The sequence below is a fragment of the Solanum pennellii genome, chromosome 3 (genome assembly GCF_001406875.1).
Source record: "Solanum pennellii chromosome 3, SPENNV200".
Taxonomy (NCBI): domain Eukaryota; kingdom Viridiplantae; phylum Streptophyta; class Magnoliopsida; order Solanales; family Solanaceae; genus Solanum; species Solanum pennellii.
Genome location: NC_028639.1, coordinates 71,977,802 through 71,993,162, shown reverse-complemented (window position 1 = coordinate 71,993,162; position 15,361 = coordinate 71,977,802). Strand labels below are relative to the sequence as shown.

Here is a 15,361-nt window from a genome sequence, read left to right as displayed (position 1 = left end):
TTACTCATTTGTCCTAATAAAACGTTATCATCATGACCCTTCATGCCAAAAAAAAAAGATAGCTCGATTTCATCCGTACTTTGTAATGGCTTTGAAATTCATCCCTGTGTACAAAATGGTGTGAATTTACAAGAACTATCATACCACACTAGTACACAAAGTGGCTAACAGAAGAATAACAAACAAAACTTTGAAGAAAAATAAAGCTTCTTTACATTGGCAAAAATGAAAAACCTACACAAAGCTTGTAGTTTTTTCATCAGAGAAAAGGCTCTGATAATGCTTACAAGGAAAAACAAACCTAGAGTAGTTGTATCTAAGAAAAAACTTAAATAAGTATTTGAGGTCAAAACGAACGTGATTTAATAGTTCAAAATAATCTTTCTAGTACACTCTTCCATTTTGTGTCTACATTATTTTGCCGCCTTTGGCAATGCATCGTCTACTTGACCAAACTGATTATGTGGGGAGGACAAGAGCCTGAAGAATTCATAGAGAGGCTTCTACTTCCAAGTTCAGGAGTGCTACATTCTGGGGATTGCTTGCTGTTGGGAGGATAAGGTGATGCACTTATTACCCTGGATTTTCGAGAACACGATAAGCTTAAAGAGGAAACCAGACTAACAAATCAACTACTTCAACAAATGAAAGCAAACCCCTAATTACCTTTCCTTGCGCTTCTCCAAGAATCGAGCCAATGATGCCTTGCGTGCCTGAGGCACAGCTGCAAATGACAAATGTCGAAATTATTGTACTGGTCAATGATCTTTGTGATTAGCAATTCAGTTAGGAAAGCACGAGAATATACCTGATGGAACGAGGGAGGCAGGAAAAGATCCTACAGAACTGGTAACTTTGGAAGGCTCGGCTTTAAGAGAAGGAGATGGAAGAACTCCTATTGATTTGATAATAGTTACTCCATTTGTATTAGTAGACACTCTGGCAGCTTGCGCGCCACCATGGGATGTTATAGAAATGGGGCTGGCAAGTGTAGGTGTTGTATTACGGCACTGATTTACAACAAAAGAGTCAATGGCCGAGGACTTAGGTATAGGCGCCTGAATTGGAGATAGAGTAGATGTTGCATTTGGTGTAACAGGTGGTGCATTTCCAGCAAGTAACATAATAGCTTGAGCCTAATCCAAAAGCAGAGAATTAATTGCTAAGATATTCGACATAAGATAGATTGATGAGACCAACGAGAACCTAAAGGTCTAGAACATTTACCTTTTCCGGTGAAACATTGTCATAAACACTGACAGAACCACCATAAAAGATGGTCAACTGGGCAGGACCTGGGGGAGTTTTGGGAGCACCCCTGCCAATAACGATCCACAACAAACTCAGTGTCTCCCTTCAGTACAAGTTTTCTCAATAGACATTTTATATCAATGTTAGCTAACATACCTTAAATCAGTGGTGCCCACGACAACGCTGCTAGACGGAACAGCTGAAATGGGGCTAACAACCAGAGCTCCAGCACCAGGGAGTTGATTTACAGTAGTTATCAGATTCTGTCCAACAGGAGAAATAAAAGACTTATGACCAGGCATAGTCATAGATACAGAAATCTGATTAGTTGGGCTCGCAAGTGGGAGCACTCTGACTCCGTGAGATCGATGCATAGAGTGTGCATCATAGTGATGAGGAGAGAAAGTTGTCGTTGTGTAGTGTGTTCCACCTTGTCTTTCAAGCATCATATTTTTCTGACATTTAGATGAACAACTAATGAAAAGCAAGCAAGTTGTGAAGGTACTTATACAAGATCTCTGGTATGATAAAAGTAAAAAGGTCAAGAAGATCCATATCAAACCTGTGTGACATCAGAGTATGTCCGATGACTCGAGTCAACAGCTTCAGTTGTGGTTATAGTCACCAATCCAGTTGATGCAAGAGAATCAAAACCAATTTTCGGTTTATCCTCTGGAGCACTCTTGAAAGAAAGGTATTGAGGATGAGCAGTGACGTTGTTCGTGAATGACCACTGCATTGCTGAACTTCTTAAAGGTGCTGCAAAATCACAACACAAGATAAGAAGAAGATACCATCTTAGTTGCATCCAACATTTATATTTACTTACAAGCTTCTGATGTATAAGAAATACCTAAATTCAATTTTTCAACTCTACGAATACACGAATGCAATTAACTACTTACCTAATTAATAAACAACTCTTTAGTAAAAATATTGCTGAAGTATACATTCAGAAAAGAAAGAGAAAACGCCAACCCACGAATCTATACACTATGCTTTTACCAAGACCTTCTTTTTCCCTTGAAATAAGACAATATGAACAAATAAATAATTCAAAAGTGCTTCACCAGTGCAGCTGAAAAAGGGGGTGAACATGTTCTTCCCTTCAAGGTATTTAAATACAAGCTGCTTAGTTTCTCATGTGCTATATATAATACTATACAATATTGTATTTACCAATGCAAGCAGAAGTAAAGAACATGGAAAACCATCTAGTCAAAATAATATTATACATGAAAAACCATACCAGTTGGGTTTTCTTTAATAACACTACCTTATTCTAATGGAAGAGGAAAAGTAATTTATTCATGTTCTTGGTACTATCCCACCATATTTTAATCATGAAAGAAGATGACTTGTGGGGTTTCACAACTCATCTAAATTAAAAAAATTTATCATTAATAAAATAAACTAATCCAGTTCACACAATGCATTCAAAAAGGTGCATGGACTACGCTAAACAAATTAAAGCCTGCCTCATTGGTTCCATTTTATTAAAAAAAAAAAATCAAACCCTACATAAATTGTTCTTTTTTTTTTTAATCTCCCCATTTGAAGTATTCCCACTCAACGTGGTCCACACTACCTTTGCTCTTCGCACTAAAACACACCTAAACTATTACTATCATTGTTTCACACTTTAACTATCAGTTGTTCTTTTTTTTTTTGTTATGCAAAGGAAAATTCGCAACTGCTATCCGAATCTTTGGATGATCACATGGTAAAATCCTAATATAATAGCTCGCAAACTAGATAGGAGAGATAGAGTTCGACCAAGAAGGCAAACTCCTTGCTTTTGCTGGCTAAGATTTTAAACTTGAAACCTCCAACATAAAAATCTCAAGCCCAAACTATGGGTCATCCCAAAACGATTTCGAACTACGTAAAAATCCCGAGCCCAAACCACGGGCCACTAGAAGGGTGAGTTGTTCCCTTCTTTTTTTTAACCTGAATTACCACCATCTAGGAAATAAAAATGTTGATAATCACAAAAAATGATAGTTTAGGTGTCAACCTACCATAAAGCAATATTAAAAAAGTTTATTTTGACGAATAAGAAAACACCCTTTCTCTGTTTGGTGTTTCAGAAAAAGAAAGTTAAATTTCAAAAACAGAAACTAAAATCTCGAATTTCCCTTAACTTAGATTGAGACGCAATTCGATTCTTGAACACCTATATGAGTTTCAATACTATTTACAGAAAAATATTCCATAGAAACATGAATATCATGAACTAACTGGAAAAAAACATGAAGTAAAAAACAATATGGTTACCTGGATCTATAGGTTCTTCAAGAACTTCTTGCTTCACAGTCAACCCCATGAAATCTCTCTCCATTTCTCTTCAGTTTGAACTTGAGGAATTTGAGAAGATTGTTAATTGTAGTAGCAAAGAGATATCTAGCTCTGTTTTTTTTTATTCTCTCTCTGCTTCAGAAACTTGTTTGTTTGTTTATTGTGAAAGGAGAAATGTGAGGGAAATAGAATAAGTAAGGTTTTAAATGAAGTCACACCTTTGTTTTTTATTTATCAGATAACATCACCCCCGTTGATTCCTTCGAGATTACCCTCACTTTATATCAAAGTTAAATTCACATGTAGATTGAAGGTTATTAATAGTCGTTGTATTATTTCGAGTCCGAAACTCAAACGGTAGAAAATATTAACAAAAATTCCAAAAGGGTATATAAAATTTTATATAAACCAAAACGGTAAAATCGCTCCGCCGGCAGCGATTTACTTCAACTGAAAAAGTAAAATCGCTGCCCCAGCAGCGATTTTGCCAAAAAGTTTTTTTTCTTCTTACAAAGCGCTGCCAGGGCAGCGATTTATAAAAAAAAAATTTTTTTTTTATAAATCGCTGCCCTGGCAGCGCTTTGTAAGAAGAAAAAAAACTTTTTGGCAAAATCGCTGCTGGGGCAGCGATTTTACTTTTTCAGTTGAAGTAAATCGCTGCCGGCGGAGCGATTTTACCGTTTTGGTTTATATAAAATTTTATATACCCTTTTGGAATTTTTGTTAATATTTTCTACCGTTTGAGTTTCGGACTCGTATTATTTCCATGGTTTTAAATCTTTGATTTCTATTATTATATTTATTATATAATTTATATGTCTTTATGTCTTACAGTTCAATTATTATATTATTTTATTATATTAATTAATATTTTTTATTTTACCAAATACTTGAGAGATTTAGATAAAATTATAATTAATTTTATTAGCATCGAGATAATTTGTGAAAAAAAAGGTAAAATAGGTTGAATAGTATATGTCAAAATAATTGATGAATTCTTTTTTTAAAAAATAAGATTGGAATTTTTAAATTTGTTTAAGCTTCCAATGAGAATTAATTATAGAGGTAAATAAGAATAATTTTGATTAATTTTATCTTAATCTAGTAATGATTTTGTAGAGTATATTAGTAAGATCAGTGTTTTCAAAAACGTTTTTGGAGTGAGTCCCAGGCGAGTTTCGGGGCGTAGCGTACTAAAAGGCGTAAATTAAAAACGTAGATCCACAAAACGTAAATCCTAAAATTTGAGGCGTAAGCCCTGAACATAAAAACTTAAGTCCTGGGTGTAAAAATGTATGCCCGGGCGTTTTTAATGTACTTTTTTAATTTTTTTGCTTCAAATCATATTTTTATTATTCGTGTAATGATATTTCTCAAATTATAATGATAATTCTTTTTTCTTCATTATTGAATATTAACACTTTATCACACATTAAAATCATAATTTATTGAAAAGTTTACTTTTGCTTATTTTATTAGTATAAAACTATAAAGTTGAATATACATGTGACTACGCCTTGTAGATCCATGGGACTTACGTCTCGTGTCTTCGAGACTTATTCCTCGCCCCATATTGTATAAAACGTCTCGTCTCACCCCCATGCCTTTTAAAACTCTAGTAAAAACAAGGCAAAAGTATTCATTACCCCCCTGTACTTGAAGCTTTTTATTCAGTGTACACCTAAACTTTATTTTGTTTCAATTACCCCCCTGAACTTGCTTATTCATCGAACACGTACACCTTTTATGTCCACTCACTACGATCGTATCCACACGCGCACGACACCTAGATAAATATTTTTGCGACCTAGTTAAATATTTTGCCACCTAGATAAATATTGTCACCTAGATAATACCAACCTTCACAATTCACAAATCAGACTCTCTTATATGACTTGCTCTTGTTTGCTCTTGCTTTCATTCCAATAAAATCTACTTTTCCGGCGTTCCACCAGAAAGGTCATCGAAATGTCAACTAAAGAACTCTACCGGAGAATTCAGCGTTTCTACAGTTTTCAACACAAAATGACGAGTCGCTTTCATCTCCTAATGCACACAATATCCGACGAAGAAAACTGCGCGTTGGAAATGCAGACCCTTCTCAAGAATAAAGCAGATAAATCAGTGAGTGACATTTTTCAATCTCTAAGTAATTGCAATTTCACATTATCTGAAGATTTTATTCTAAACGTGCTTAAACGGCACCGTTCTGATTGGAAACCAGCTTTTATCTTCTTCAAATGGATATTAGCAGGTGAAAATCCATGTAGGTATTCACCAAAAACTGAATCTTTCAATGAAATTCTCGATATTCTTGGTCGTATGAGACGTTTGATGAACTCAACCAAGTGCTTGACGAAATGTCTAAGAGAGGAAATTTGGTTAATGAAAAAACTTATGGTATTTGATTAATAGATATGCTGCAGCTCATAGAGTTGAAGATGCAAAAGAGTTTTTCTATAAGAGGAAAAATTTTGATTTGGAACTTGATGGATTGTGTTTCAAGAAGAGGATTCCCGAAGCCCTTGAGAAAAATCTGAAATTTGAAAAGGGAGAAGAGATAAAGAAGAATAAATAGCTAGAGAATAGAGAGAGAAAAAATCTTAAAATAAGTCAATATTAAAGAAAAAATAGATTTTTTTACGTATATTACCGTTGTAACTTTATGATGTGGCAAAAAATCGCTGTCTCACGCGCTTTGTAGAGTTTAGTTTCAGTTTCTATGCCAGGTGGACAGAAAAGGTGTACGTGTTCGATGAATAAGCAAGTTCAGGGGGGTAATTGAAACAAAATAAAGTTTAGGTGTACACTGAATAAAAAGCTTCAAATATAGGGAGGTAATGAATACTTTTGCCTAAAAACAATGATTACATTAGTTATTCACTCTATTGTGTAACTGAGTGTATTACTAATGCAAGAGATTTAATACATGTATTATCATGATTAAGGACCCAATTACCCCACAAAGCACTTTTATATTTTCTCCACCATAATTGTGAAAGATACTTTCATAAATAAATATTTATATAACGCATTTTATTTTTAATCACCAAATTAAACAATGCATAAAAAACAGATATAAGTATAACTAATGTAGACATTACTATTATACTCTATTAAATACTATTTTTACATATTCTACCAAATAATTTTTAGTGAATAATTTAATTTAAGAATTTTTTAATAAAATAATTAAATAATGTATGCCAGGAAAAAAATATATAGTTTTTGTTCCATTACATTATTATTTGTTGTAGTTCTGTTATTTTAAAATTCTGAATTACTTTTGACTTTTTTTGAAAAAATAATGGCCTAATGAAAACAAATTTCTGCTCCTGAAACAAAAATAAGATGCATGAACACTCTGCGCCTTTATCAATTTATCGACAGTTAATACGTTTAAGTTTGTTAAAAATTTTATTTATAAATCTTTAATAAATAAATTACACAAATAAAATTTAAAAAACATATTTTTATTAATAAATATTGTAAGTAAAATTATATTCCTTCTTCCTTTCCTTATAAGATTTATACATATATTTTATTATGGAATACTCTAGATCTTGTAATTTCCAAAAATACTAATTAAAATTGAACACACTTTTTATCGTCTTAATTCAAATTGAAAGAGTTTCATAAATTTCAATATTTATGTATATTTATAAATTACGTGTGTCACGTAAACTGAAAAGACGAAATAACCGTAACTCCTCTGTCATTAAAATCACGTTGTCCAATGGCAGCACGAGAGAGAGTGTTACAAAGACACGTAGCAAAACACGTGAAGTATTCATATTTGACGTATCATTTATATTAATTATAATTAATTAATGTTCACATCTTTGGGTAGCGTGGATCGTACAGTTTCTCGGTAACAGCTGGCTCTCGCTACAACACGAACCACGTGGCACCATCCAATTCGGCCTTCTTCTTAAAATTAACTCTTTCGTTTCAATTTACTTTTGTTTCTTTTAAGAATTAAATCACCAGATATTTAGCTGGACATGGTATGATACGATATGGTATTTTAATGCTTAAAAAATATTTGTATAATTATACAAAGATGTTAATAACATATATTCCCTTCGTCTTATATTATTTGTCATGATTCTATTTTTAGAGTCAATTTATAAAAACTTTAATTAACATTTTAAGATGCATTTTCATCATATTAATATTCAAAAAATTGTAATTTATAGTACTTTTCATATAGTTTTAGAATATCTAATTTTTTGTTTAAAATATCGAATTAATGTGATCTAATTTACCTTTGAATATTAGTCAAATTGACTTTCGATAAGTGCAACATGACAAATATTTCCAGACGGAGGGAGTAATACATAAACGTGACTCTTAACTTAACGCTGATTGATAACTATGACTTTTAATTTTGGGTGTGCATAAATAGACACTTAAACTTGTATAAAATTGAGCAAATTGACACATTTGTCCGACACCGTATATGGCAATTTTGACATATTACATGCATTATACCATGTAGGATACTTGTATCTACTTATTTAATTTTATATAAATTTAAGTAATTACTTGTGCAATTCAAAATTAGAAAATATAGTTATTAGTCGAAGTTAAATTAAGAAGCATGTTTATGTATTATACCCAAAATCAAACATGCTAAACATTTTACTTCAAAGTCCAAACTATGGATTTGGCAAAAAGTCAATGCAACAAATGCTCATATTATGTTTTAGAAATATGGAATTATGCTCATCGTATAAAAATGATGAAAACATTATTAAAATGAGTATAATTTTTTTTTTCAACAAAAAAAAAAAAGTTGGGTTCCTTGAATGATCGCATATTTTATTTTATTTTCTCGTTGAATACTCCAATCATCCATTAAAAAAAAAGGCACTGTCATTGAATACTCTCATCAATGTTTATTTAAATTACAAAAATATTATTTAAAAGGGAGAAAGAAAGGAAGTAAGGAATCTTGAAATTTTTGAATTCAAACGAGATCCATGAATTTTGAATTCAACTAAGCACATGAAAATGGACAATATTTTTATTTAATATAATATAATATAATAAAAGTATTAAAATAATAAGATAATACAAAAGTGGAATTCATCATATATTTTAAGAATAAATTCACATGACAACGTGACCACTAACTAACAGAAAAATATTTTAGATATCATACACGCCACCCATGACTTAATTTTGCTTTAAACTCATTCATATTTCATGCTAAGAAGATATTAGAAGATTCGATTTTAATAACAATTTAAAAATACATATTATATTAGTAAAATAATATAAATAGAAGAAATGATAAGTCATTATATTAAATTAAAATAATAAAGATAAGTCTAACCCCATTTAATATTACGAATAATTTAAGAATATGACTTACCAGATGTGCTGGAATCTTCTAAAAATAGAAAGAGTAAAGTCGTCAATATGGGTTAGGACAGTTAGGTAGTCTGATCTAATTTGGGATTTAATAGGGGTGTATTTAGATTTTTGAAATCCATTTAAGAAAAGAGTTTTTCAGCCCGGCCTGAATAAATATGTTTATTTGAAGGGCTTGAGAAATATCGGTAGGACCGACCGTCAATAACAGTTAATTAAAAAATATAATATAATATTAAAATTTAAAATTAAAGAGAGCTCAAACTCAAAACAATTAAGTTAATATTTCTATTTTTAGATTTTTATACTTTTACTTTAAAAAAACTTAATAAATATTATAAATAATTTTATTTATGATATGTAATATTGTTTTGTCGATATTTATGATAATATTTTTAAATTATAATTTATAATTTAATTTAATAATTATAAAAAAATATAATTTTTTAAAAAGTGAATTGACCCGGCAAGCCTGTATCCCACGTACTTGTGGGTTGGGACGACCGTTTTCTAACCCACACTAAAATTAGGCTACCGGTCTGACTTGTAAAATGTGTCTGTATGAATTAGCCCTGATGAGATGGACTAGTCCATATTGACAGCTCTAAGAAATAACTTTATATTATATATATATATATAAATTTGAAATTACTTCTAGCAATATTATTTTGGATTTTTGACAAATCGCATTTGCACTAAATTAATAGCTTGTTTGTGACGATTATTTTAGTATGAGATTGTATCGTATTATTTGTTATTAAATACAATGATTAATTTGATATTATTATATTATTATCTTTACTTATTAATTAATAAGTTTATTTTATTGAGTCGATATTAATTTTCAGTGGTTCAGTCTATTAAAATTATGAACATTCAGGCAAAATTTTTAATAATTTTCATTAGACTTTATTACTATAAAAACTATAAGAAATGTCTTCACTTTTTCTAATACTCCATATTATATCGTGGTAGTTGGATGACTACAAATGCATAGAATTATATTATTATTGTAATTAGATTAGTTTTTGTCAACAATATTATAATCAGATACAAACCCACTTATGGAATTTCCTATCTATCTATTCACAATAATGGGACATATTTTACTAATAAATTGATTCTCATAGCAAAATTAGCCTCTTATTCTTTTCTTTATGTTTTTTTATAAAAAAATAATAATCATGGAAATATTAGTTGAGATGCTTTAGGTGCCGACACTGAGGTATACAAATCGTGTCAGAATAATCTACGATTATGATATTTGTCATTCGAGTGAGCACTTTGTGCGCACTAGGTAAATCACTTACCGTAAGGGGTCGTTTGGTACAAAAATAAATAATGCAGGGATTAGTAATGCAGGAATTAACAATGCAGGAATTAACAATGCAGGGATTAGTAATGCAGAGATTATTTTTATCAGGTGTTTGGTTCATTGTTTCTTATCTAATTTTGTGGGTAGTTTAAAAGTTTTTTTAAAAAAAACTTTCCAATTATACCCTAGAGTCATTATGAGATTTTGTATTTCATGTAATTGAGTCAACGTAGATAATTAACGGAGAATATTATTTTTTTATAACATTTTTAACTAGTTAGGAGAATAAAATTTTTATTGTCATGTTCACTATTTTCTCACTTAAATTATTTGAGAGTAAATAATTGTCATCTTAATAAATTAGAGTTAATAACTCAAAAGGTCACACAACTATAATGATTATAGAGAAAATTTATTGAACTTTTTTTTGAATCAATAAATTTTTAAAAACTCTTTATCATAAAATAAAATAAAAATTTAAAATAAATATAGAAAAATAAATTAAACTATTTTTATACTCGAGATGTGTATATATATATACACACACTCTTGTTTTAGACTACTTGTGTAATGTTTAATGAACTTTCATTAAGAGACAATATTTTACTTATGAATTGTTTTTAAATTCATACATCAACATTAACATATTAGTCGGATTATAATATTTTATATTAATAATAAATAGATTAAGTAATTCATATTTTAGAAACAGAAAATTATATCTAAATAATAAAATTTGTAAGCTAATTTATTTAAATAACTTTATTAGTATAAATATAAAATATAAAATAAAAAAAATAAATAAAATATTAAAAAGATTTGAGGGGTATTTTTGTCTTTACCTAGAATAGTCCCATGGTTTAGAGCTAATACCTCCAAATGGAAGGTATTAGTAATACATCACATAATACCATGTAGGATGTATTAACTAATCCATGGATTAGTTATACATAGGCTCACATTCCTACCAAACACAGTATTAAATTATACCACATCTAATACATGGATTATTTATTTTAATACAGCCTACCAAACGCCCCCTATAGTCTACAAACCACGTAGGGGATGTAAATTGCAGCCTACAAATCACACAAGAGACGTAAACTGCATTAGGCAAGTCCCCTATGCGAAATGCTCGACTCAAAAGACATTGAGATAGATCGATCCTGGGTCATTCGGGTGGATAAACCACCTCCAAACCAATTGACCAGCCATCCCAAAGGATCCTTTCATTAACTTATTTGTCCTAATTTTTTTAGTCTGCTAGAAAAAAGATATTTTTTTTCTCAATATTTTCCTTTCAAATTTTTCATGTAACACAATTAAGTCCATGAAATTAGATATAATAGTATATATAATATATTTTTCTTATTTAAAATTACAAAACTCAAAATATAATAACTTTCTATATTTTATGTCGAGCTAAAACAAGAGAGACAAATCGCGGATATAATTTTTTATTTTTGTTTGGTGGCAAAGTATATTGTATTTGAAGGCATGCATGTGAAAGGTAGTTTAATACTTTAATTAATATATAAACAATATTAAAATGCACGTTGCTACTGTGTGATGGGCCCACACTCACAGATCCACCAATTCTGGGCCCAAATTTAAGCCCATACGTCATTTCCTGCGTAATTGATAGCAAGTTTTTACTGTTTAGGCCCCTAATTATCATATTTTTTTAATTATTCCGTACTTTAATTTAATAACTACTCCATATTTTTTTTTATAAAAAATTATACGAAGAGTACCACTTTTCAACAAACGCACATGTGGATTTTTTAATTTTTTTAAGTCTAATATAATTTTATAAATTAGTATTGATACATCACATTGTTGATGGTTTTATTTTTTTTTGAATTATAGCATGTCCTTAAAGTTATACAATTTAAATTAAATAATATGTGTATTTGAATAATAAGGAAATCAAAATTTTAGTTACATAGAATAGGAAATTGAAGTTTTTAAAATAGAAAAATATATCTTCCTATAGGAAACTGAAAAGAAGCAAATATAATTTTATTATGAAATAAGAATACAAAGACAACAAAAAATATTGTTAAGAAGTTACGAATAGAGATTTATTTCTCTCAATTAATTTAACTTTTTAATTTATAAAAGAAAATAAGTTATCACAAGTTGTATATTTGAGTCAATGGCCAGTTTAATTATTAATTCAAAAAAGTTATTTGCAAGAGATTTATTTCTCTCAATTAATGTAACTTTTTAGTTTATAAAAGAAAACAAGTTATCACAAGATTTGAGTCAATGGCTAGTTTAATTATTAATTCAAAAAGTTATTTGCAAGAATTTTTAAAAACTTAGTTATCTACTTGAGTTAGTTGCATCTCATTGATGATAAGACACATAAAATTATCTACTTGACTATTCGTAATTTTACTTAAAAATTTACTTACTTGATTGTAATAATAAAAATATTTAAATAAGCACAGTTTATTCTCTTTCCTTTTTATAAAGAATGACTTAGTTTGATTTGATACGAAGTTTAAAAAAATAAAAAAGATTTTTGATCATGTGATCCTAAATTAAAGTTATGTCAAATGTACAAAATTGTGATCTTAAATATGTCACGTGGAAAGTTATTACAAAAAAAATATTATTCTTTTTTAAACATACTAAAAAACAAAGGATGTCATTTTTTTTTAAACGGAGGGAATAATAAATTTTGATTTTTAATCATAATATTCAGAAGTCATATCCTCGAAATACACGCGCATTTTTGTATTCAATTGCTTTTCAGAAACAAAAAGTGTACAAAATAATTAAAAAAGGTGTTACCAACGTGGTCCAAAACTCTGAAGGCACCCAATACTATGGGCTGTTGTTACGGTAGGAATTAATAAATTTTATTGTTGAAAAATATGAATAAATTAATTATATAACACCTACCAAAACAACTCCACTTCTTCAATATTTTATCAACTTAACTTAACACATATTAATAAAGGAATTAATTAATGCTTCCTCCCTTTCTTTTTATCATTATTCCGTTCCTTATTGATTTGGCACTTTGAATATTTATGTGGGAAAATGAACAAGTATTCCTCAACTTATATTTAAATTTTAGAGATATATTTATATTATACTAAGGTCTTATTACTTTTTAAATTTATTTTGTAAGTAATTTTCTATCCATTTTTGGCTTATGTGGCATTAGCTTGAAAAAAAAATCAATCAGCATTGTGCCCACAAGATAGTGCCACGTAGGCTGAAAAGGGTAGAAAATTATTAATAAAATAAGTTCAGGGGGTAATAGGACTTTAGTATAGTATAGGTGCGTCTCTGAGCTTTCGGGCATAGGTTAAGGAGATATACTTGTACATTATCCCTATTTATTTAGCGAATTTATTTTACTAAAATAGTCTAAATCCAAATTTTTCTAGTACAATATTTTATATAATTATTTATGGATAAATATTAAAAAATATATTATTTTTTAATTTATTTGAATGGACAAGAAAAAAGAAAAGGATGTGCTATAGGATAGAAACGAGCACAAAGGATTTTGGCATTTTATCTTGTATGCAAATAGTTGATGGTTGATGGTATGTTTTCAATAATATAATATACAAATTAGTTATTTAAAGTTGAGACATTAATTATGTAGTGTCTAGTAATACAAAATTTAACCAACCATATTTTAGTTATATATTTATCCGACATAAAATAATATATAATTTTTTTCATAATTTATATATGCTACGTTGTAAATTAATAAAAAAAATAAGTATATAACAAAAATATCTCACAAAATGGTACTTTATGTTGGTCTTTAATACATAAACAATTCACTCGTATTATCCATTAAATACCCCTCATCGAATCATTTTTCTTTAAGGATTAATACGCGCTAGATTATTATAATTATTTGGTTAAAGTAAACACCTTTGATTTTTTACTAATCAAAGAGTGAAATGTTTAGTAACTGCATGAATTGTTGTTTGGAGAATATAGATATAAAATTTTATCATACTAGTTATCTTTTAGTTAATAAATCAAACAAATCATACTATATTTTATCTTACATTTTAACAGTCTCTGTAGTTTGTAGAAGTTGAAAAGAGACATATTTTGGACAATGCATTTTATGTATATCTTTCTTAGTTTCGATCGTATTGGGCCTTTTTAGTAAAATGAAGCCCGTAACTAAAATGGCCCGAATCTTCTCTTCCCAACTGGAAAAGTTTGATAATATACATGATATACAGAATATATACTGGGTATATATATATATATATATATATATATATATAACACTTTTTGGGATTTCAATTTTTGGATCTCAAAGCTTCAACTCAACAATGGTGAATTTCAAGATATTCTTTTAATTTTAGTGATTTCAGTTGGCTTCCTATGATATTTCAGTGATTAGATGTGATGCTAGTGTAGTTTATGGTGGTTGATGTAGCTGCACAAATACATAGTGGAGGAATAAATTACTGACAAGATTTACATAGAATTTGTTGTGAGAGAGGTAAGCGTGTTTGAGATTAGACCAAAAAATAAAATTTGAAATCAAACTGAGAGAATTGTGGTGTAAACTTAGATGACGACTTCTTGTAAGACGAGTTAATGGATAAATCAATTCAATGAAATTTAGGTGAACGATTAGAATTTTCATGATTCTACGAGTAATTGAGTGACATTTTATACCTATTTATGAAGAACGAGGTACATTCTAAATTTTAAGGTAAGAAAATACGATATATAAAATTAAATTTAAAAAGCGAGACAAATTTAAAAATTATCAATGAGATATGGAGATGAAGCCGGAGACAAAAGACAGAGAAATGGAGGATATTAGTGAAAGAAAATGAATCAAAGGGCTAATTTTTTCCTAGATAATAATTAAACTGTTTTGAAAAGATTAAAAAATTATTCTTTTGTTTCTAAATAAATATCATTTTCAACCATATTCCAAAACAATAAATATTAAAATTAAACACTAAGTACTAAAAGTCATGATCATAATAAATAAACATATTTCATAGTAACTAACCACTTGACTACTTTAGACCTTATCCACACTAAATCATATCCATTATTATTTTTTTTCTTGTGTGAATCTTTCTATTTTTAATTGTAAGAAAATTC

The 15,361-nt window shown here is 29.1% G+C and overlaps 1 protein-coding gene across 2 annotated transcripts; it reads right to left on the bottom strand.

Moving 5' to 3' along the window:
* Window positions 1-67: 67 nt before the first annotated feature.
* On the bottom strand, window positions 68-3,750 carry LOC107012500 (protein TIFY 6A-like). Of its 2 annotated transcripts, none has more exons than XM_015212366.2 (7): window positions 3,529-3,750; window positions 1,814-2,010; window positions 1,408-1,514; window positions 1,228-1,318; window positions 809-1,136; window positions 667-724; window positions 68-578 (listed from the first exon to the last, which is right to left on the bottom strand). In XM_015212366.2, exons 1-7 carry the CDS (start codon window positions 3,590-3,592, stop codon window positions 443-445), a joined length of 981 nt encoding a protein of 326 aa, XP_015067852.1. In that variant the 5' UTR covers window positions 3,593-3,750; the 3' UTR covers window positions 68-442. The 2 variants fall into 2 exon arrangements, with proteins under 2 accessions (XP_015067852.1, XP_015067851.1); XM_015212365.2 differs by having other exon boundaries at window positions 117-578; window positions 1,408-1,706; window positions 3,529-3,748.
* Window positions 3,751-15,361: the final 11,611 nt, after the last annotated feature.

Bases quoted from the DNA above. Each gene is read 5' to 3' on its own strand.
- LOC107012500 (XM_015212365.2), bottom strand. From the start codon at position 3,592: ATGGAGAGAGATTTCATGGGGTTGACTGTGAAGCAAGAAGTTCTTGAA. The intron at 1,707-1,813 runs GTTTGATATGGA...TCTAAATGTCAG, and splicing joins CATACTCTGATGTCACACAG to AAAAATATGATGCTTGAAAG. The intron at 579-666 runs GTAATTAGGGGT...TCGAAAATCCAG, and splicing joins TTGGAGAAGCGCAAGGAAAG to GGTAATAAGTGCATCACCTT.